Source organism: Bombina bombina, chromosome 6 (genome assembly GCF_027579735.1).
Source record: "Bombina bombina isolate aBomBom1 chromosome 6, aBomBom1.pri, whole genome shotgun sequence".
Lineage (NCBI taxonomy): Eukaryota > Metazoa > Chordata > Amphibia > Anura > Bombinatoridae > Bombina > Bombina bombina.
Window position 1 is genome coordinate 618,865,558 of NC_069504.1, and position 23,287 is coordinate 618,888,844.

The following is a 23,287-nucleotide window of genomic DNA, read 5'->3' on the forward strand; positions in this document are numbered from 1 at the left end:
TAGGAGGTTCATATGCAAATTTGTAAGCCCTTGAAGGCCGCCTCTTCACTCAGAGCATTTTAACAGTTTTTCACCACTAGAGGGTGTTAGTTCATGTGTGACATATAGATAACACTGTGCTCATGCACGTGGAGATCCAGTGAGCCAGCTCTGATTGGCTAAAATGGATGTCTGTCAAAAGAACTGAAATAAGGGGGCAGTTTGCAGAGGCTTAGATACAAGATAATCACAGAGGTAAAAAGTATATTTATATAACTTTGTTGGTTATGCAAAACTAGGGAATGGGTAATAAAGGGATTATCTATCTTTTTAAACAATTCTGGTGTAGACTGTCCCTTTAATGGAATCTATGATAGTGAATTTCTTATCATTATAAAGAATTGTAGCAGATTTGCATCACTAGTAGTAAGTGATCTGAATAATTAACAATTGTTATCCCAATATAACCCAGATTACAAGTGGTGCCTGATGCTAGCTCGGAGCACAATTGCGGGGATTACAAGTAGCGCACTGAATGCAGCGTGCGTGCGATAATTTTTTTCTTTAGGTTCCCTCGAGAGTCTTTAGCCTCTCTATTCTCATCAGTCATGTTATTAAATACTATTTAATGACATAAGGAAGGGTGAGGCTAGAGAGGCTGAAGATGCTCGAGGGAGCCTAAAGAAAAAACATATTGTAAGCGCGCTGCATTCAGTGCGCGACTTGTAATCTAGCCGGATAAGCAGTATGACTGCACCAAGCTAAAATTGCGCAGAACTTTATATTATAAGTCCATGGTAAATCAGATTTACCAGAGAAGGTTTAGCACAGCGGTCATCACTCTAGGGCACACATTACATTTAATGGATATTGCGACTGTGCTAAATAGCGCTAATATTACAAGTTGAAAGTTATGGGTTGCACTCGAGTGAAATCCCAAATATTGCTGAAGAATTAGCTCTACCTGAGGCCTTAAAGGGATACTAAACCCAAATTGTATTTCATGTTTCAGATAAAGCATGCAATTTTAAGAAACTTTCTAAATTTACTCCTGTTATCAATTTTTCTTCTTGCTATCTTTATTTGAAAAAGAAGGCATCTAAGCTAAGGAGCCAGACATTTTTTGGTTTAGACACCAGTGGGTGCATTTAGCCACCAATCAGCAAGCACAACCCAGGTTGTGAACTACAAATGGGAGGGCTTCTAAACTTACATTCTTGCTTTTCAAATAAAGATATCAAAAGAATGAAGAAAATTGATAATAGGAATAAATTAGAAAGCTGCATGCTCTATCTGAATCATGAAAGAAAAAATTTGGGGTCAGTGTCCCTTTAAGTAAAGTGTAAGGGTTTAAATCAAAGTTCACAAAACTCACAGAAAACACATTAAAATAAAGTATTACATTCATACATACACTTTGTTAATAAAAAAAATAACATTTATAGTGACAAAAGGGTTAAAATATGTCTAAATATGTGTATACATATGTATTTATGTGTTTATATGTGCACACATACATACATACATACATATACACACACACAAATATATATATATAATTTATATATATATATATATATATATACAAGCAAAACACATTAAAATAAAGTGTATGTATATATATATATATATATATATATATATATATATATATATATATAAAAGTATAAGTAAAGAACATAGGAATTTCAAGTATTCCTAAAGTACCTTTGGCTTTAGCGCAGTTGATCTAGTACAGTTTTAACTCTCTAGCAGTAAAATGAAAAGGCTTTTTTTAAGCACACCCCATAGAAGTCTATGTGGCGAGGGAGTAGGCACAGTTGTGCTATCTGAAGTCCTGAAGTTCGGTGCCTGAGTCTTTTGCTTGCACACTAACCAGAGCTAACCTGAGAGCGCTATTTTTTTACCTTGAGCAACGTTAGCACTCATCATGAGCAATAAAAAATTATCGCTCCACTTGTAATCTAGCACTAAATGTGTATCCGCTAAAGCAAATGAACGTTCTGTTCCTCACACAGTTAATGTGAGCAATACCATGCAGTTCTTTTGATGAACGGAAGCTGCATTAAAATTAACCCCTTAATGACCACAATGTACCCTGTATGTCACTGGTCTTTAAGGGTTTTTTCAGGACATAATAGCACAAGTCTAGCAAGAACACGCTATTAATGCCCTCCCTCCAGAAGGCTTTATGGAATAGAGCAGTCTAAACGCTGGTGGCAAGACCGCGCTATAAAACAATCAAGGCCCAAAAAAAGGACAGCGACATACAGGGTACGTCGCTGGTCCTTAAGGGGTTAAAATGATTCTCTGGTTTAACCCCTCTCTTCTCAAAATGTAAACTTTTATGTTTCCTTTCTCCATCCAGTCTCTCAAATATAAATCAGAATTTTGGTAATGTTTGTGGGCAAGCGTGTGATAGAATGCAGCCTAATGACTTTTCCCATCACAATTTCCATCACTGTATTTCATTTTGGACGTTATTTGTTATTACAGGGTAGTTAATAAACAGTCTATATAATATATATGTTATTTTTTCAATATTTTTTTTTTTATTTAATTAGTAGGTTTATGGCACTGGAAAATTATTAGTGGTCTCTATGCTTGATTGTGTACTAATGTATGAGTCATGGAGATGCCACTATTTATCTGTTCAGGTTAATGTTATAGGGACAGTCTAGTCAAAATTAAACTTTCTTGATTCAGACAGGGCATGCAATTTTAAACAACTTTCCAAATTTACTTTTATCACCAAGGTAAACTCATATGCTAAGTTCTAAGCCCTTGAAGGCTGCCTCTTATCTCAGTTAATTTTGGCAGTTTTTAGACAGTGCTAGTTCATGTGTGCCATATAGATACCATTGTGCTCACTCCCGTTGAGTTATTTATGAATAAGCGCTGATTGACTAAATGCAAGTCTGTCAAACGAACTGAGATAAGGGGGCAGTCTGCAGAGGCTTAGATAAAGGTCATTACAGAGGTAAAAAGTATATTAATATAACCTTGTTGGTTATGCAGAAATAAAGAATGGGTAAAATTTTGAACAATAACAATTCTAGTGAAGACTGTCCCTTTAAGTGAAAACATTATACATGTATTTAACATAAGTTTCTGGAGTTTGCATAACAGAAGACAGACTGAAATGTCACTGGTATCACATATCGAGTAAGATGAGATTCACTGTGGTAAAGTGATGTTCACTGTGAAGCCATAGACGTGTAAAGCTCTTCCTCTTAAGAAGTGTCAGACCCTATCTCTTTATCAGTGTAAGCGTGTTTGAGAAGTGTGAGTCTCTCCTAGAGTGTGAGGAGGGGCGGAGCTGGAGGAGGGCCGAGCTGATTCTCTCCCAGTGTCGGTTAGACACTGCCTGTCTCTCGGCTGTGTGTGTGTGATTCAGCATGTGGGGGAAAGGGTTGCTGCCCCCCGTGTGAGTGTTGGGAATCCTATGGGAAAGTGAACCCCTGGACTGGGCAGGCTCATGCAGCCAACAAGGTTAGTGAGGTATCCGGGATCGGTGTCCTATTTCCTTCTTTTCTGAACTAAGTGTAATGTGTATACTTAATAGCTAACTATGCAGTTCCCATCAGAAAACTATATACATTTCTGCATAACTGAGATTGGATAGTATCTGGTACCTGAATATACGATTCTTATGCTATATGTTTAGTGCATGCGTTGCATCTTTGATTTATTATGCCTCATCTAGATAACGCGGAATGTGTCCGGTTGCATTGTGCATTAGGAGACAAAACCTCTGGTATCTGCAAATAATACTATTTTTATATTTTTGTATGGAATTTCAGCTCATGCCTCCTTCAGACAAATCCAGTGTCTGACACTATTTCAAAATCCCTTTCTGTTTTCTCCCAGTCACATTTGACTCTGTCTGGGACTCTTCTTCTGTCCAGTCTGTCATCTCCTCTCTGCACCATACCAGGATACTACCAGGGTTTCTGATGTCATATTTGTTGCTGACCCTGCCTGCATTCATGTTTTTTTCTTCCTATCATTTGTGGCTCTTATCATTTAAATGACACATCATACATTATTAATAATGATAGTATTATTATCTGCTCTCTTCTAAGCTTTGCATAAAAGAGCACATTACCCCTGGTATTTCTTTCTCTTATACTATTCCAATATACCCCCATGGTTTGACAGGTTATAACATTTGAATTTAGTGACAGCACATTAATGTGCTGCATGCCCCATTTGTCACAGCACCCTACAAAAGAGTGCTCTGATTTGCTTTGTAAAGCATTCTCTATGCATCATAAAACAGGTGAATACACAGGGGAGCATTTTTTTTTTTTTTAAATTGCAGAGTGACATCATTATTTCATCTACTTGTCTTGCAACATGTTGCATTGTTTTGTTTTTTTCATTGTAGTTTTACATAAAGATTATATTTAATAACATTGTTAACAATTTCTGAATTTAAATTAAATATGCATATATGTTTATGGGTGATCCAAAGTAAACTATGTGTTACATGTGTAATTGTGTGAAACATTCAAATATTTTTAAATTGGTTATTTTCAGTAATTGTTTTTTATAGGGATCAATAAAATAAAGATTTTCTTCCAGGTAATTGGCTCTAAATTGATTACACAAATATGATTCCACTAGCATCACACTTGTTAAAGTATTATTAAATGTATAATTTCTATGACATGTCAGTTGGTCTATCTGTGCTTTTTTGATATAAAGCAAATTGTATTTTGTATCTCAGAAATAGCTATTTTCTCTGTAGGACTTGATTCTTCTAAATACAGCCTTTCTTTGTATATTCTTTTCTACATAAAAAAAGATCTTAGAAGTGTGTATTTTTAATATATATATATATATATATATATATATATATATATATATATATATATATATATATATATATATATATATATATATTTAAATTCTTAAAAAGTTATTGTTACTGTAATAATCATATTCATGGCTATTCTATCTATCTACTTTAACTATAAAACTTGCTGTATATATGTGTGTATGTATATATAAATATATATATATATACAATTTCTGGATGAGAAGCTATAATGTTGAGTCAAAAAGCAGAATGTGGATCTACAGATGTTCTCCCATTTGGTGAGTGAAATACTATGACACAAATGTGATATATTGACAGTGAAGGGATTAGCAATCAAATAAATTAGCTCCATGACACACACACAAAAATGTGAATTTAGAAGAAATGTGATGTCTCTCTCAAAAAATATAAATATTAGGCAGCTCTTTTATTTATATTAATAGATAGATATAGATATATATAGTGTGATTTGCAGTACAGAACAGAACCCAGTGTTAATTTTTTCGTGTCTGTCTGAGGAGGAATCTGTACCTTGAAATATCACATTAATAAAATCCAGTATTAAAAAATCCAGTATGGTGAGAGTGCTTTATGTCATTGGGCTGCACATGCATACAAACACACACAATTCTGTTAAAAATTGTATCATGGAATTTTCATTTTTGAATTTTTATAGCTTCACCTGATATTTTTTAATAATTTATATGCATATTTTTCATTACATGAATCAAAATACTTTCCCTATAAAACAGTTAGCTAAATATAACTTCATAGAAAATGTTAGAAAGAAATAGTATTACTGAAGAACTTATTTGAGATCCCTGTGGTTTCTTTGATTAAATATCTTACATTTAAAGAAGTCATGGCACAAATTACACAATAAATAATAGTAAACATCTTTCTTAATCCAATAATTTGCATGTATAAGGTACGCAGTGGTAGGTGGTTTAAATAATTAGATTCCTCGTGTCAAATTAATTACATTACAGACCGTCTCCAAAACAGAGATTCAAAGAGTGCTAGTTGTGGTTGACATTATTGAATTGCTTGCCTCTTGATGCATTTTTTGATAGCATATTGAAATGGGCTAGGATTAACAGTGCCATCTTCTGGAAGCAGCCGTTGTGCACCTTATACTTTTCTTTTAGTCTTCCTTATGCAGAGGTTCCTCCATATACACAGAGTGAAGCAAAAATCTGTTGTTTTTTTCCAGTTACATCTCCAGCTTTATTAGGGTTGAAAATCTTCTTCTTACTGTAGCCAAAACTCTAAATGCTTTTTGACTAGTGGAGCCACTATTTCAGATGCACATTTTCACTTAGGGGTGTTGAAGAGCAAATTTAAAATAATAATATATATATATTTTTAAAAATGCTACTGATCTTATCAAGATTATATGTACATATATATCATCAGCTTTAAATGATCAAAGTACCAGTGTCTGTCTGACATCATGGTACAATAATACATATGTGTTTTTGTTAAGTTCTAGAAAAACATACATACAGGGTTTTCTCTCTTCCGTCTCCACATCTCTTGTATACCCTCGCTGCTCGAAGAATAATATTGGTAATAAAAGATCAGAAAATTATATCAAGTTTGGGGAAGGGATGGATAAGCTTGATACACACCCTTATTTCAGCTTTTGTGGCATCAAACATTATACTTGAATCACAAGGCTTGAATCTTTACTGGACAGAAATATTGTTCCTACCCAAACCTTTTCTAAGGCATTTATTTACATCTTCACATCAGCTGCCTTGTGCTAAAAAGGATATGCGTTTTGGGGGGTGAACACTATAAAATGTGTATATGTATAAAGATAGATACTGTAGATATGTGTGTGTATATAATATATATCTGTATACACACACAGACTTATATTTGCTGCTGATCGTGAAAAACATGCACTTGATGAGGATAAAATACCTGTGGATTTGGTGTGTTATAATATTGAAATGACAATGAATGTTATGTTTATACTAGTTCTAAAGGGACTTTCTATTGTAAAATAAAAAGCTTCCATCTTTTATAGTGTTTAATTTTTAAGCAAAATCTTACTTTTATTGTGTACTTAACCACTGCAAAAGGATTAGGCAAATAATCAAAGTTGCTCACCCAATGAGCTCTTTGCTAATCCAAAGCAGTATATTACTGAAGAGCCAATATACACCAGGGATACATAAGTATGCTTCACTAGCTTTGTTAACACCTTTGTAGATGTTACATAGTTAAATGCATAATTGGCATCTTCATGTGTGTACCATCCACACTTTGCTCTTTGTTTATGCCTGCTAAGAAGCTGTATTGTAACCCTTGTCTGAATTAGAACATTTTATTTTAGCATTAGAATGTCCCTTTAAAGGGACATACAAGTGTAAACACTATATGCTATATTATATAAATTGAATAATAAAATGCTCCTGCAAAGGTGTTAAACACATAGTTAAAGTCAGTGCCAAAGCAACATTGCACTTCTGTGGCCTAGCTGAACACATATGATCAGCCAATAACAATAGACATATGTGCATTTCCACCAATCAGCAGCTAGCTCCCAGTAGTGCACTGCTGCTACGAAAACTACCTAGTTATGCTTTTCAACAAAACTACCTTAAGAACATTGCACTAAATGTGATGTTTAATTTTAATATAAGTAAATTGAAAAGTATCTTAAAATTCCATGTTCTTTTTGAGGCATAAAATTATAATTGTTACTTTTATATCCCTTTAGGGGAAGGGGATGATGTTTTATCAATATGCTTAAAGGGATAGGAAAGTCAAAATTAAACTTGCATGATTCAGATAGAGCAGGTCATTTTAAGACATTTTTAAATTCACTTCTATTTTCAAATGTGCTTCGTTCTCTTAGTATCCCTTGTTAAAAAATGAATACGCACATATCATACATTAGAAGGAGCTGCTACTAATTGGTACATGCACACATTTGTCTCTTGTGATTGGCTAAATAGATATTTTCAGCTTCCTGTCAGTAGGGCAATGCTGTCCCTTCAGTAATAGATAACAAAAGAATGAAGAAAATTTGATAATAAAATTAAATTGGAAAGTTGTTTAAAATTGTATGTTCTATCTGAATCATAAAAGAAAATGTTGGGGTTTACTATCCCTTTAAATTATGCACAATAATAAAAAAAAAATAGAACTAAACTGATATGCTAAATAAATTATTAGACAGAGCTTAAAGGGATTTGAAACTCAACATTTTTCTTTCATGATTCAGAAAGAGCATACCATTTTAAACAACTTTCCAATTTAACAAATAGTTAATCACAGCACCACAAAAGCATTCTATCCACTGTCAAAAAATGAATAAAAAATTATTTATATATTTAGGGTGCAAGAGTTTAGTAAAACCTCCAATTCTACCATCTACAAATAACAAAAAAGAACTCAGCACACCTCAATTTAGAAAAAGTGTAAATGCAATTTATTATAAAGTATCTAAATACAATTCTATAGTATGAATCCACAACTTTCAGTCCATCCACACACGCAAAACACTTTCATTCATAAAACAATAGGATTCAACACAGGCGTCCCTGGAAGAATCAGCAAAGGCACTCAAAAAACCGCTATTTATGTCTTAGAAAGTTCATTTAGATGAAAAAATGGACAGTCCCTTAGACATGCAGAACTTTCACAGTTATTTTTAAATATATAATCTTTGATGCAATTTTTCAGATATAGTTGCTGTAAAAAGACTTTCCAATTTACTTCTAGTATCTAATTTGCTTTGTTCTCTCGGTATCCTTTGCTGAAAAGCATGCCTAGATAGGCTCAGAAGCTGGCTGCTAGCTGCTGATTGCTGGCTGCACATATGTGCTTATTACCATTGGCTTACTGATGTGTTCAGCTAGCTCCCAGTAGTACATTGCTGCTCCTTCAACAAAGGATACCAAGAGAATGAAACAAAATTGATAACAGAAGTAAATTGTAAAGTTTTTAAAATGGTATGTTGTATCTGAATCATGAAAGAAAAAAATGTGGGTTGTGTCACTTTAAAATAAACTAGAAGCCAAAAGCTTTCAGAATGTCCCTTCAGCTAAATTCATATAGTAGTGTAATACTACCAAGTGAACAAATTGTGGGTGGGTTCTAATTACTTCAATTAGCTTTTAAGCGTTATGCAATTTTGTCAGCCTGGAGTAAATTAGTGAATCCTGAAGATTTATATTAAAACATGGTGCTTCCAGCTTTATTATATTGGTTATGTGTATCCGCTACAATCTGATCCGAGTATCTTATATTAAGGCACTCATGACTACAAAGGGTTAAAAGTGGTGTTTCTTATTTGATTTAAATCCAATATCCAGATATAGCAGCATCTTGTGTATATTTTGTGTGAACGTCAACTGCTCCACCTAGCGTTAAAAGCTATTTACAGCTAGTGCCAGATACAGTTGCTCACTTTATATATTTCTAAAAATGCATCTTGATAATGTTTGGGTCGTACTTTATGCTCATATAAGGGTGTGATAAGCACAGCTCTGGCACCTCTGACCATAGAGTTCTTGCCAACAGTAGAGTGTGAAATAAGGTGAAACATATTTATATGATATTCTGTAATCATGAAACATTCACCAGGGTACATTTTTTAAATGTTCAGGAATGGAAAGCTGAGGTCTATCCAAAAGAATTATGAAATAAACATACTGTACACACAGCATTCCTTTTATATTCTCCTTGCATACTTATTTATGAAATACATATGAAACTGAAGGCAAGTGTGTGTTGGTCCATTTTAAATATATTTACCCGATTTAGGTCCTTCCTTCAAGGGGCATGTATGATACATATTACAGAATCTGACAATTATATCAAACATGTAAGATTGCCAAATTACTCTGAAGGAAAAAAAAATATTTGATAGTTTGTTAGAGAATGTATGGAAAAAAAAATTACATTTGTATTAGTTTTGTAATGCTAAATATTTTCAGGATGAGCTAATATGTTTAACTGCAGAAATAATTATATCATAGTATGTTAGAGGAGATCTCTATCACAAATAATTTAAAATCCATATCAAAGTGTATACGAGTAAAAACACTTACATTAGAACAGAAGGGCAAAACAGTTGTTTTTTAGAGAAATTCTGAGGGTGCGTAGTATGCAGTAATTAAAGTGATAGTAAACTCCCATTTTTAAAATCAGATCTGCAATGTTGGTGATATTTTAGATGGAGTTTAATTAATCAGTGGTAATGAAGATCCGGTTTAACTTACTTTTTAATATAGCTATGTAATCTTAAATACCCCACACTCCGCCGCCCACTTCAAAAGTCAATTTTTCTCTGAGCTAATGGTTTGAATTGTTCTTCTAGCTACAAAAAAAGTGCCATATGGGGAGATCGCTGATTGGACAACAATTCAAACCATTAGCTCAAAGAAAATTTGACTTTTGAAGTGGGCGGTGGGGCGTAGGGTATTTGAATTTCATATCTATAGTAAAAAGCAAGTTATAGTGCATCTTCATAACATCTGATGAATTAAACTCTATCTAAAATATCACTAGCATTCCAGATCTGATTGGAGAGTTTACCATCACTTTAATTATTCTGCGATTTTAGGCTTGACAAAAATTATATCCATGCTTTGATTACATTTACTATATTATTTAAAAAAAATGTCTGCCTTTTTTATATTAAATTTGTTCAGATCTGTAAATCTAAGGTAAAAAAATGGATTAAAAATGTGTCTTATTTGTAAAATAATTTTTTTGTTTTTCATTATTCACAGAATAGGTTGTCAACAATCCTAAGGCTCTATACTTCACATAAATATTCTACAATGTATTTTTAAACAGTACATATTATCCAATCAATTAGATAGAGTTTAAGGGAAATTATTCTGAAGCACAACCAGACACATGTGCCTTTAAATTGTTATCTTCTTCCTCTTAACCCCTTTCGCCAAATGGATGTAGTTACTATGTCACACAGTACTTTGCCCAGTGTACTGTGCTGATGTAGTACCTACGTTTAACACAGAGTCACATGTTGTGGTCCCTGCTGTCAGCTTAGAGGAATTAGGTAGGGATCAGGGGTTGGGAGGTGTCAGGTGGGAGGGTAAAATCCTAAACTAGAGCAATATTAACCTTACAAGCTAATTGATGATTAACCTTTTCATTGCCTGGAATTTCAGAAGTATGGTGCACAGCTGTAATTAGCGTGCTTCTAATTGCAAAAACCCAATGGCAAAGCCATGCATGTCTGCTGTTTCTGAACAAAGGGGACCAAAGAGAAGCTTTTACAACCATTTGACTTATGACTACAGTAGTTGTGTGTGTGTGTAAATAATTTCACTGAGAAACCCAAAGTTTGCAAAAAAGTTAACAATTTTCTTTTTTATATATGATCATAGTGACATCAAATATACCAAAATGGTTCAATAGCTTGCGTCTTCTACTTTAAGTGTATGTATATATATATATATATATATATATATATATATACACAGGTAGCCCTCAGTTTACGCCGGGGTTAGGTTCCAGAAGGAATGGTTGTAAATTGAAACCCAGTTTATAATGTAAGTCAATGGGAAGTGAGGGAGTTAGGTTCCAGGCCCCTCTCAATATTGGCATAAGTAACACCTAATACATTATTTTTAAAGCTTTGAAATGAAGACTTTGAATGCTAAACAGCATTATAAACCTAATAAAATAATCACACAACACAGAATATATAATTAAACTAAGTTAAATGAACAAAAATATTTGCTAAACAGCATTATAAACCTAATAAAATAATCGCACAACACAGACTTTACTTGCATTTTTCTGCAAACAGTTCTTTCTATGCATTCCAATCTGGACTGATTTATAGACAGGAAGATATTGTTCTTTTGCAAGCTGCTTGATAGCTCAGGTCTGGTTAAACTGATTAATTTCAGCTTGCTTGGCTTGCATATCTTTGCTGCAACACAAGCGGACAGCTCCACCTACTGGCTATTTTAATCAATGCACTGCTTCTCAATGCTTTTCAAAAGCAGTCACGTGACTGAAAAAAAAGGTTGTTATTCTGAAAAGGTGCAAATTGAACCGTTGTAAACTGAGGGCCACCTGTATACAGTTAATAGGTCAATCAAAAAAAAAAAAATAAGGCTTTATTCCCATTTAAAGTGTGACAGCAAAAATGCTAAAACAAAAATCTCTGGTACTTTGGGTAAGTTTTTCTTCTGAAATTCCCATTAGCAAAGAGTTTAATTCCTTGACTGTAACACCAGGCAACACAAAAAGAGTAGAGCAACAGTATATTATTGTAATCATTTTCACTGCATGTTTTAGCTGCTTTCACTTGCTAAATGTTCTGCTTTGCTGCTGCATCAAGAAAGCAGTAATTTAATCCACAGATGTAATTATTAGTGGGTGAGTGTTTAAATCTCATGATTTAAATGTAATTTGTAAATCAGGCAGATAAAGGGCTGCTTGTAAAGCAACACCATCAAACGTCATTTTTAACCTCTCTGATGTTGCCTGATTTTCTTTTTGTCTGAAATTAAAGGGTTTCTTTTTCCCGCTAATGCACCTAGAATTCAACGTATTTTTACAGTGCCAATAAACCTCACCTACGTTTTATGAGAAGATAGATCCTGTCAAACTTCCAGGTGGTTGAGCTCACTTGTTTTCCGCTTTGTGATTTTACGAGGGATTGAGAGTAGGTAGTAAATGGAAGTGTGCATACATAGTAATGTGCATAACTGGGCATTTATTTAACACTAGAATGGGTATTTCCAGTGTTTACCCCCAATCTGTTTTTTTTGTTTGTTTTTTTTATACAAAGGTAGTCTGTGTGAGGGGGGTTAATCTGTGTAATAAAACTTCCTACTATGTGAGTACACAAAAACCTGAATAATTGATATGCTTTTTTTCATATTGGGGTATCTGTGTGCAAATGTAAAATCATTATAAAAAAGCCATAAGGAATATTTGAATCATTGATTGTTTTTGTGTAAAAATTGTGTTTTGTGAGGCCAAAAAAGTAAAATCTGTAACCTAGATTTTCAAAATGCTGCAAATTGTCTAAACCAGTTATTTTATTTGCGGCATTTGCAGAATACATAATTTTGCTATTTTTTTTTGGCCTCTCTAGGGAGTGTGGAACAATCTGCTATTTTTATAAAACAACACATAGAATAATTTATGATCATGAGTTGAGTAGTGATCACATGACCCTAACTGAAATAGCTGCTAATAACAGATGAGATTGGATTATATCTGTAAATAAAGATAAATATATTAAGCACACTATGAGATTGTTACAGAGGAGATACATTTTGGAAAACCACAGTTTCAATATGGTAGCACCCATTCATTTATGGAGACTAAAACTAAAAAAATACATCTGAAATATTATTATCAGGCTAATTCCTTTTTTGAATACATGATTATGTCTATCATTTATTTAGTGTTTAATATCCCTTTAAAGATTTTAAATAGAAAAAAAAGACTCACGATGATTGAATATTACATATTATCCAGAAAAAAATTATACTGGGATAAATTACTTTGAAGCATAAGAGAAAATTTAAAAGTTACTGGAAATTTTGACCTTTTAATATAATTATAGCAAATGCCACCGGCACCCATGTATTTTTAAAAGTAAATTATACACCTCTTGTTTTTGTGTAAATTCAGTTTGGTAACTGAAATGTTTTCTATGATTAAACAGTTGTATTTTGTTACAGGATTTTATAAGACAGTCTACACTTTTTTTTTTCATTTATGTTTGTTGGTTGCTATTTATGCTTTTAAGTTTTAAAAGCCAAGCAAACTTTAAAAATAATATGTAACCTGCAATGAAAGCAATTTACATTCGAATACCAATCAGATACAAAGTAAAGGAAGTTATCCTATATAGTGCTACGTTTTAGCATGTTGCCTATTTTGCTCAGTGAGTACATAACTTTGCTCCTACAACAGATATCCTAATCTCAGATTAATCACCTATATGCTTGTTGATGGTATAGCATGACATCCTGCTTATCTTTTCTCAACACGGATGTGCTTTTATCAGCTCTCAGTGTAGAACATGTATAAATGTTTATACATAGTGCACAAGAAATATTATTAATCTTACCTTGATTTGACATTTGTGAGTATTAACTATTTATACTATTGGGGCCATCAATGGGATTGCAAAATGCTACACAAGACTGTAACTCAACAAAGCCCAGGATACAATATATACTATTTGAAGACTAGATAGTTGATCAATTTACACAAGAAAGTGTACTATACTTAATTAGCACACCCTTGAATTGTAGTAGTATTTACATATTCAGGATTTTCTCGTAATTCCCCCTTATATAAACTCTCACTTATTACTCAGAGTTCTATACTACACCTGTCAATATCACTACTCCAAAGATGTCATCTAATTTATATTTTTCTTGATAGTGCTGCTGGTGTTTTTTTGATCACTTGAAGAGCTTGTTGTATGGGCACCACAAGCACAAATCTAAAGGGTGCAAGTGTAATTGAGGGGTGTGCCTTTTCTTCTGCCTATTTCTCCAGTTAATCCCTCTTCTCTACTAGATGTATAAAAAGGCACCATCTACAGATCATTGCAGGAGTGTTGATGACTTTACTCTGAATGCACATCATGTAGAAATCTAGGTCTTTGTCACCTTTTTTCCCCAAAGCCACATTATAAAGTCCAAATATAGGTTTGCATCACTAGTATGAAATTGATTATGTGTGTGTTTTTTTTATTTATATATATTTGATTACACATTCTAAAAGCCAAATAATACACACTGAGTATTATAATATTAGAAGTGTGGTGCTCAGCTGCAATTAGCGGCCTTCCAATTACCAAAAAGCAATGACAAAGCCATGTATGGCTGCTATTTCTGAACAAATGGGATCCCAGAGAAGCGTTTACCACTATTTGTGCCATGATTGCACAAGCAGTATGTAAATAATTTCAGTGAGAAACACAAATTTTTGTAAAAATGTTTTATATAATCGCATTTGGTGGGGAAATAGTGGTATGAAATATATCAAAATGGGCATAGACCAATACCTTGGGTTGTCTGCTTAACAAAATAAATAGCTTTGACAGGTAAATAAAAAAAAAGCAAGGCTCTATTTCTGTTTACATGGAGTGATAGCAAAAATTCTCCTGCATTTTGGGCAAGTTTCTCTTTGAAAGTCCCGGCAGTGAAGGAGTTAATTAGACATAAAGTTTAATGAGCCAGGGTATTGATTAGCAATTCACTGGAAGTATTAGGTTTAGAACAGCTGTTTTGTGCTTAAAAGTACAGATTAACAAAGATCTTAAGATGCAGTTATAATGTATATCCAAAAACTGATGTGCTCTAATTCAGTTAAAGGGACAGTATACAACAAATTGTATTTAACTGCATGTAATAAACACTACTATAAAGAATAATATGCACAGATACTGATATCAAAATCCAGTATAAAACCTTTAAAAAACTTTCTTAGAAGCTCTCAATTTAGCACTGTTGATGAGATTAGTCTGGAACACCCACTGAAAGGGGATGAGAGCAGAGCCTCCCCCCTCCATGGATTATAAATGAACCCATTATACAAATAGAAGCGATGTGAGATCTGTATACATCAGTATACATCTAAAACTTGGGGACATGGTTAGTAGTCTGAGAATCAGCACAAAGTTATTTAAAAATAAGCAAAACTATACATTTTTACAAAAACACACCCAGATGGGCTATATAACAGCAGAATTAAATTCTCACCATGACCTACAAAGCCCTCACCAATGCTGCCCCACCCTACCTGTCCTCACTCATTAACAAATATACGCAAGCCCCGCCCCCTAAGATCCAACAATGACCTGCTCCTTGAATCCTCTACCATCACCTCCTCCCATGCTAGACTACAGGACTTCTCTCGTGCGGCACCAACCCTCTGAAACATACTTCCTCAAGCTGTCAGACTTTCTCCTAACCTGTCCTCCTTTAAACGCTCCCTAAAGACCTTTTTTTGTTCAGGGAAGCTTATCACCCGACTCAGTAACAAATGAACTTCACTTACCTAATAGTTGCCCCCATCTATCTCCTCTAAGACTTTGGAGTATTGGATGTATAATGATAAAGAAGATATAATTCAATATAATTCTAAAGTAATTAGGTCACAATATAATTTCACATCTTGTTTCATGTTGTGATACTCTTGCACCTCCTATAATATTTTTGGGACAAGGCTTTTCACTTTTTAAACTTTTGACATCCCATCCCACGTAAAGTAAATAATATATATTAAACTAAAATTGAAGACTATATATATATATATATATATATATATATATATATATATATATACTTTCTTTAAGGGTTTGTTGCATTGATTCTCTGTTAAAGCTAACACCTTTGGGAGGAAGAAAATACAGAGGAACACCTATTCCAAGAGGTGGATGATATGTCACTGACCTCTACCTATTCACATTGGATTTCTACCACCCTCTACTAGTTGCGGCAATTTACCTCATCAGATTGAGGTATCTTCTGGTAAGGGGAATACTATTCCAGACAGTTATCCTATTGGATTTTTTTGCTTTTAAACTAAAATTGAAGACTATATATATATATATATATATATATATATATATATATATATATATATATATATATATATATATACAGGTAGCCCTCAGTTTACGCCGGGGTTAGGTTCCAGAAGGAATGGTTGTAAATTGAAACCGTTGTAAATTGAAACCCAGTTTATAATGTAAGTCAATGGGAAGTGAGGGAGATAGGTTTCAGGCCCCTTTTAAAAATTGTCATAATAACACCTAATACATTATTTTTAAAGCTTTGAAATGAAGACTTTAAATGCTAAACAGCATTATGAACCTAATAAAATAATCACACAACACAGAATATCTAATTAAACTAAATCAGCATTATAAACCTAATAAAATAATCACACAACACAGACTTCACTTGCATTTTTCTGCAAACAGTTCTTTCTATGCATTCCAATCTGGACTGATTTATAGACAGAAAGATCTTGTTCCTTTGAAATCTGCCCGATAGCTCAGGTCTGGTTAAACTGATTAATTTCAGCTTGCTTGGCTTTGCTGCAACACAAGCGGATAGCTCCACCTACAGGCTATTTTAATAAATGCATTGCTTCTCAATTCTTTTCAATAGCAGTCACATGAATGGAAAAAAAGGTTGTTATTCTGAAACGGTGTAAATTGAACCGTTGTAAAACGAGGGCCACCTGTATGTGTGTGTGTGTATGTATATATATATATATATATATATATATATATATATATATATATATATATATATATATATATATATATATATATACATTTAGCAGATTAATATGTTTTTCAATTTAGAAAACTATTTTTATTGAAAATATTTTCAGTTTTCTTAATTGTAATAATTGCAGAAAGTATATTGGAACCAACTTTAAGAGTAAAATAAAAAAATGATCTGGGGGAGAATGGAGGTAGAAAAGAAAGGCTTGGAGGAGGCATGAGATAAAAAAGCAACAAGTGAAATAGGGATGTAGTGATAAGCTGCTGACAAGAGAGTGTGATGAATGAAGACTCACAAAAGAGTGATTTCTAAGGACTGTGGGAGCTCTTTGTGCTATTTTTTTTCTATTTTGAACTTGTAAGTGTTCTGTGTCTAATACACTGGTCAGTCTTTATATAACAAGAAAATACTTTATATTATTTTTAAAATCAAAAGTGCCTGCAAGAATAATTTTACCAGCAAAAAAGAGAAGGGGATAGAGTGTATGTTAAAGGGACATAAAACACAATTTTTTTTATTTCATGATTCAGATAGGGCATTCAATTTTAAACAACTTTTTTACACAACAAATTTTAAACAACAATTTACTTCTATTATCAAATTTGCTTTGTTTTTTTGGTATCTTTTGTTGAAGGAGCAACAATGCACTACTGTGAGCTAACTGAACACATCAAGTGAGCCAACGAGAAGAGGCATATATGTGCAGCACCAACCAGTAGCTAGCTCCCAGTAGTACTTTGCTGCTCCTGAGCCTATCCAACAAAGGATAGCAAGAGTAAAAAGCAAATTAGATAATAAAAGTACATTAGAAAGTTGTTTAATATTGCATGCTCTATCTGAATCATGCTAGAAACATTTTGGTTTATACCCCTTTAAGTGATGTACTATAATTTAATTTAAAATAAATAAATCTAATTAAGAGACATAACAGAGACCTTATGATGCTCATAACAGAGAGCTTATGTTTCAGTAATACTATGTGAAGGTGCATTCTAATATAAAGGGAGGTAATATATGAAATGGTATTCTATCTAACTTGTCAAGGAAAATACAGTAAATGAATTACAAATGCATAAATGACTGAATAATCATTAGGCCTGAGCCTTTGTGTTAAAAAGTATTCCTATTACTAGGGATCAGCCTATACATTTGATCTTATTAAAAAAAATTGTGTAATTTATTTGATTAAGAATTGTGGGCCAAAAAGTTTTAAACTAAACTGCTGGATGCATAGCTAGTTCTGATTATTTAAAGCAAAAGAGACTGCTGACAAAAGTACAACAATATAAGCCCATGTGACACACAACTTAGATGGCTGCCTATAACTAGAAAGGAATTCCAAAAAAGGGGCTACTGCAATGTTTTCAGGATGCCTGAGCCATACATTTGGCTTACATATTAACTTTGTTTCATAAGGAATATTGTACATGAAATACTGCTTATGTTGAAACTAAACAAAAAAAAAATCACGTTTACGCACCATTCATACACCAACATACAAGCTCAGTAACAGCTCTCACAACTGTGTTGACTTACACTGACACGACTCCTCAAAGACACAAGAAAATAGCAATATTGAGTACAGGTAAATTCCTATATGAACATTCCATATTATAGGCGTAAGCCGCGTAATAAGCAATACCAAGTAAAGCTACCTTTCAGTCAGCTTTGCAATCTGTCATACTATATTGAGGTTGTCTCTTGCTAATTACAGATAACTTTCACACACTATGTCCTTCGTTTGAACCCCGTAATTATAATGGTTTCTTCCCCATCTGGCATTGTCTAATTTAAACTTTTCTCCTGTTCTTCATAAGGAATGTTTGTTTTGCATCAAAATGTTATACTTCACCTATAAGTATCTTTACACTCTATTCCTAACTTGAAACAAAATACAAGAAAAGAGTATTCCTGTTACTTAAAAGTCGAAGCACACAAGCCCCCTTCTTAATTTTTTTTTTCCATCCATATGTGTAAACACTTCTCACAGACAAAACCAAAGTGTGACATCTGTGACAAACGTCCCTAGGATAGGCGCTGTGTGTGTTTATTTTCCTTCAAGGGTTTTACTTATTTGGCTGTGTGTAGCTTGTGTGTTTTCTCAGTTACTGGATGTGTGAGGAAGAATTGAAGGTCTCCAGCCCTCCCGCAACGCCCTGACTGCTGTAATAGGAGCCTGGCTCAGCCAGTGGGAGGAAAACATTGAGATCACAGATGGGGGCTGGGGAGAGGGCAGGAGCTGTGTAGACATTGGATGGGAACTGAGGTGATTGATGGCTATTGCTCTTGTGCAAAGGAGGAGGAGGAGGAAAAAAACGAGTGTCTAATCTTTCATTGCAGTACTGGCTGAAAAGAGCTGGTTCTTTGCGTTAGCTTGTGTTTGCTGGAGAGTGATCTATTCTGTTTTTATTTTTTCTTCACTTCGTCCAGGGCGAGGGTAGTGGTTAATGCCCAAGCTGGATGGATGGGCATGGGGAGAGGGGCAGGACCCAAAGCCCTCGGATTCTTCAAGATCCTCACTGTCTTCTTCTACGTATTCCCTGCAGGTAAGGAGTTTTGATGTCTTTTTTTTTTTTTGTTTGTCTATTGGTTGAATAGTTTCCCTCAGTGGGCCCCTTTAGTGTTTCCACATGTGTATGTACGTTTTGCTGCATTTGAAATTCTACTGTTATCTTACCCTACCATTAATTCACGCAATGGTGCTATGACTGTACTTGTTTTCTATCCTTATATGTGCCCTAAGAAACAATGTTGTGAATGTAATATGAGAAATGCTTGTGATAAAGTAATGGTAATATTTGTGTGTTTGTAGATACTGGTTACAGTAAGTATTGTTACATATTTATTTTTCTGTGTATTATTTTTTTTCATTACAGGTGTTCATGTAGGCAAATATACACACTTTTTTTTTTAGCCTGTTTTTATATTTAATCTGTTGTTGTCTTTAAACAAAAATCTGTGCGTTTTTGGTTCCTGCTATCTCTTCTTCATGTTTACCAAAGGTAAACTTCTTAAAAAATCATAAATAAAATGGCTGGATTGGATGATGATGAAAATTTCCAATTCATTATATGAATTACTTGCCCTATTTATTATTGTTCAAGGTATTGGGCAACAGAACCTATAGAATAGGACCAGAAGAGGCCATCTGTTTTCAATGAATCCCAGTGTTTTTCTGGCTTGATCCTTGCCTTCAAATTCCTGTGAGCCTTGTTTTTGTTGGGGGAGGAGGGCAGGCTCCACACTGGGGGTTTTGTTCCTTCCCAAGATCTCAGATTTCAGCAGCCTTCAGGTTTTATTCACCTGGAAAAGCAGTAAACTTAAATCCTAAATATATTACTTTTGTTACTTCTCAAGGGACAGCAGCAGTGTTTTTTTTTTAAAAATGGTATCCTATAAGTCATTTGTAATGAAATGTTCGTTTACTTCAACAAAGAGTATATTCAAATTATTATACAGTATGCATTAATGTTTGTTATTTGTATATTTATTATTTATTAATAGTAAATTATATTTGTTTTATAATATTGTAAGACATCCTTCCAAAAGGATGTGTATAACTCTGTAAAAAAATGTTATGTATCACTAAAATAAAGTGTACATAATATCTACAAGAAAAATATGCAGTTTTATGCTAAGGGAATGTAAAAAGCACAAAAAAGCCACACTGCAACAGATTATACATGAACATTTGACAGTTCCCAGTTTCTAAAATTGTATCTCTAGCTCTTAAATGTGTGTGTATATATATATATTATTATTATTATTATATATTTTTTTTATTTTTTTTTAATATCCCAACCCTTGGTTTAACTACCATAACTAATAATCTCATTCTTTTTTGCGTCCCCCCCCCCTCATATTACTGTAAAAATAAAGTAAAATCTATGTTGGGAATGTTTTGTAATGGACCAGTCTGTTTTCAAAAAAGGTGAAATTAATGCTCTGTGTTATTAATCACTGTAATGCTAGCGTCTTAAAATGTAGATTTGCTTATTTTTTCCATATAACTGGGTTAAATAAATCTAAAGCCTCTAATACCTGTGAACACTCTGATAATCTGCACTCAACACTAGTAAAACAAAAACGGGCAACAGGTATAATTTGTAAAAAAAAAAAACAACTTTTAAAGTTTTTTTTTTTTTAAGTCCCATGGATAGAAGTGGTTTCCAGTTAGTTACAGGCCCTGTGGCTATGAGAACATTTTTAGAATGATATATTAATTGCTGTAAGTGCTTTTGAGAAGTATGTGTACACACCCCTCAGATCTAGTCTATGTGGTTTGTTCTAGATAAAGATCAAGCTTATTGGAGGTTTATTGGGTAGACTAATAAATCACCTTTGTGTCTGCAGGAGAGGGGGGAGGTGCTTTTACAACTCCAGATGAAATTGAGAGTAGAGGGGGGCTCCAAGCTGTTAAAACAACACTTTCCAAATCCTTAAAGTGACAGCGTGTCTTTCTGTTTGTTAGATGAAACACAGATGTGAAAATATTTTCTTTTTTCATCTTGAGGTCATATAACTCACATGGTATTTGACATCTTTATTGTATTATAATTCCCTTTGTAAATTTGTTTGTTGTTACAAAATAAAAAATTGTGTACAAATGACATACCACAACACACAGCTCTATCCAGCTATAAAGAGTGCAAACTATAGTTGGTTAAACAGCCATTAAAGTTTGTTTTTAATAAGAAAGATGGTATTTAAAAATGTGCATGGGAAAAAAACATATGCATTTTTTTTAAAGGGACAGTCTACACCATAATTTTTATTGTTTTAAAAGATAGATAATCCCTTTATTACCCATTCCCTTGTTTTTCATAACCAACACGATTATATTAATATATTTTTTACCTCTGTGGTAACCTTGTATCTAAGCCAAAACCATCCTTTTTTTTCTCTCTTTTTTTTCGTCTAAGCCTCTGCAGACTGCCCCCTTATTTCAGTTATTTTCAAAGACTTGCACTTTAGCCAATCAGAGCTTACTCCTAGGTAACTCCACGTGCATGAGCACAGTGTTAGCTATATAACACACATGAACTAGCACCCTCTAGTGGTGAATAAACGTTCAAAATGCATTTATATAAGAGGCAGCCTTCAAGGTCTTAATAATTTTCATTTGAACCTCCTAAATTTAGCTTTCAGCTAAGAATTCCAAGAGAACAAAGCAAAATTGGTTATAAAAGCAAATTGTAAAGTTGTTTAAAATTACATGAATCATGAAAGTTTATTTTGGACTAGACTGTCCCTTCCCTTAGTTCTTGATTTGTGGGCATTTTTGTGTATTAATAATAGACTTTCACCGTCTGGTAATAACTTTATCTATGGGTTAGTTGTACAAAAACATCAATTCCCTCTTAGTTAAATATGAATTGGTGAGAGATGATTTAGTAAAATAAAAATTATATATACCATCTTATCTCACCTATGCTAAAACCACTATCTCTTCTTATCTGTAACATATTTCCTTTACTAATTGCACTAAAGTTTTCACAGGAACTGGGAGGTCCCTCAGTATATCAATATATGTGTGATCTAGTTCCTGCAATGTATTGTGCTTTATTGATGTATAGAGTTGCAGAATATGATGGTGCATTAGAAGTTTATTAATAAAATAACTGAGTTGCCACGTATTAATGTGGTAAAAGTGATACAGATTTTATTATATTATAATTTCCATTTTATAATTTTTTGTCTTGTAGAAAACAAAATGGCTTTTTTTAGCACATTTCCAATATCAGGAGCAGCTTTCAAAATCACTACAGACCACTTTTTACAGTGGTAGATTAAACTGTAAAGGGAAGACCACTTAGGACCTTGTTATCTATCAAAACTAGAAATGTAGTTATTGTTGTAGAGGTAGACAAATGCATTTTCCGCTTGTTGCTATAACGGCTACCATTGTGTGTCGCGTTGAGCTGTACCTCTGTATGCCTTGCACTAAATACAGGCATGAGAAATTGTAATTCTTCAACATTTCTTCATGCACCATTAATTGTCTTAAAGCGTATGGCTGACATCACAAAAAAATGTAATAAATATATATATATATATATATTATAATGTCCCTGCCCTAAGTTATGGAGCGATGACATACAATAAATAATGGAAATGATTTGCAAAAGTATTCAACAACAAGACAGGTGACATCAGCAGTCAGCTATTTTGCTGTAGAAGAGATGAAAAACAAATTTCTGTCACTTTG

The 23,287-nt window shown here is 33.5% G+C and overlaps 1 protein-coding gene across 1 annotated transcript in view; it reads left to right on the forward strand.

Annotated features, from left to right (window-relative positions):
- Nucleotides 1–3,275: 3,275 nt before the first annotated feature.
- Nucleotides 3,276–23,287, forward strand: part of RGMA (repulsive guidance molecule BMP co-receptor a) — a 51,860-nt gene continuing 31,848 nt past the window's right edge. The window contains exons 1-2 of the mRNA XM_053717626.1: nt 3,276–3,471; nt 19,510–19,625. Of these exons, the coding sequence (XP_053573601.1) occupies nt 3,458–3,471; nt 19,510–19,625 (130 nt within the window). The 5' untranslated portion in view covers nt 3,276–3,457. The remainder of the gene's footprint in view (nt 3,472–19,509; nt 19,626–23,287) is intronic.